The 1,594-nt window shown below is 58.4% G+C and overlaps 1 protein-coding gene across 1 annotated transcript in view; it reads left to right on the top strand.

Moving 5' to 3' along the window:
• GUITHDRAFT_78073 (hypothetical protein) overlaps nt 1-1,212 on the top strand; it is a gene marked incomplete at both ends in the record, with an annotated part of 2,957 nt that extends 1,745 nt beyond the window's left edge. Inside the window, 5 exons of the mRNA XM_005824347.1 lie at nt 46-222; nt 403-508; nt 674-773; nt 884-944; nt 1,048-1,212. Of these exons, the coding sequence (XP_005824404.1) occupies nt 46-222; nt 403-508; nt 674-773; nt 884-944; nt 1,048-1,212 (609 nt within the window). The remainder of the gene's footprint in view (nt 1-45; nt 223-402; nt 509-673; nt 774-883; nt 945-1,047) is intronic.
• Between the last annotated feature and the right edge of the window lie 382 nt (nt 1,213-1,594).

The raw sequence follows: 1,594 nt of genomic DNA, 5'->3' as shown, positions 1-1,594 counted from the left end.
CCTGCTCCTCTCTCCTCTCCATATCCTCCTTTCTCTTTCTTCCAGACTCCTGCTGCACCTGCTCCCTCCTTCTTCTTTTGCTGCTGCTGCTGCTGGACTCCTCCTCCTCCTGTCCTCCTCCTGTCCTTCTCTTCCTGTTTCTCTTTCATCTGCTACTCATCGTCTGTTGTGCAGGGGACGGACATGAACGAACGATCCTCCAGAAGCCACACAGTCTTCCAGGTCTGAACCCTCCCTGCACATCCTCCCCCTCCCCTTGTTTCTCTCCCTCTTCTCCCTCTGCCCCCCCTCCTCCCTCTCCTCTCTCGCCCCTCCTCCTTCCCCCTCCTCCCTACTCCCTCTTCTCTCTCGCTCCCCCTCCCTTCCTCCCTCCCTTCCTCCCTCTTCTCACTTTCTCCTCAGCTCCGCATCAACGCCAAGCACGAGCAGCGCGGGCAGACTCTTCGCGGCAGCCTCCACCTGGTCGACCTTGCGGGAAGCGAAAGGCTGGCGAAGTCGAACGCGACAGGTCGAGGAGGGGGAGGGAGAGGAGGAGGGGAGCAGCAGTAGGAGAAAAGCAGAAGAGGTTGGGAACAGAAGGATCAGGACGGGAAAGAAGACAGGAGGGAAGGAGTGAGGGAGGAGGAGGAGGAGGAGGAGGAGGAGGAGGACAAGAGCTGAAAGGAAGGGGCAGGGGATCGCCTCAAGGAGACTCAGAGCATCAATAAGTCGCTGAGTGCGCTAGGGGATGTGATGTCAGCCATCGCAAAGAAACAGGCGCATGTTCCCTACAGGTGCTCCTCCTCCTCCTCCTCCTCCTCCTCCTCCTCCTCCTCCTCCTCCTCCTCTTCCTCTTGCATCTTCCCCCCTCTTAGTTTTGGCCTTGTCTCACTGATACTTCGAGCAGAAACTCCAAGCTCACGTTCCTCCTTCAGCCTTGTCTGAGTGGCGACGGCAAAGCCCTGGTCTCCTCCTCCTGCTCCCCTCCTGCTCCTGCACCTCCTCTGTTGCTCCTCCTCCTCTCTCCTCTTCCTTTCCTCCTCGCCTCCTCCACCTGACGTCCAGCAGGTCATCTTGGCTGCTTCTCCCGTCGAGTCTTCAGCGCACGAGACTCTCTGCTCTCTCCGCTTCGGCAACCTCATAGCTCAGTGCGAGCTGGGCAAGGCAACGAGGCACGTGACGGGCCCGGCGATGACAGGCAAGAGGGAAGAGGAGGAGGAGAGAGAAGAGTGACTGGTAGACAGGGAACGTGGTCAAGAGCGCAGCTGGGCAGAACAATGACTCGAAGAAGAGGCGCCTTGGAACCTGAAGGAGAGGAGGAGGAGGAGGAGGAGGAGAAGGAGGAGGAGGAGGAGGAGACAAGTGATTGAGTTCCCTTCCACAAGACTAACAGCTTGGCCATGTACAATAAATGAATAAAGGCCCTCAGCAGAGCCCCAGCTCATCAGGTACCACCCCCCCAATAAACACCCTACCACCCCCAGTAACTTCCAGCCATTCCCCAGCTGACTTCCGAGGTCAGCTGAAGAGACCTCGAGAGAAGTACTCGGCGACTGTAGAGAATCTTTGCGCTTCCGAGGCCTTGTTGGCCTGCAGGAGAAGCTCAGGGGAGAGC

This window comes from Guillardia theta (assembly GCF_000315625.1).
Source record: "Guillardia theta CCMP2712 unplaced genomic scaffold GUITHscaffold_95, whole genome shotgun sequence".
Classification (NCBI taxonomy): Eukaryota; class Cryptophyceae; order Pyrenomonadales; family Geminigeraceae; genus Guillardia; species Guillardia theta.
Note: the sequence above shows the minus strand (reverse complement) of the source record. Positions and strands in the feature narration are given on the sequence as shown.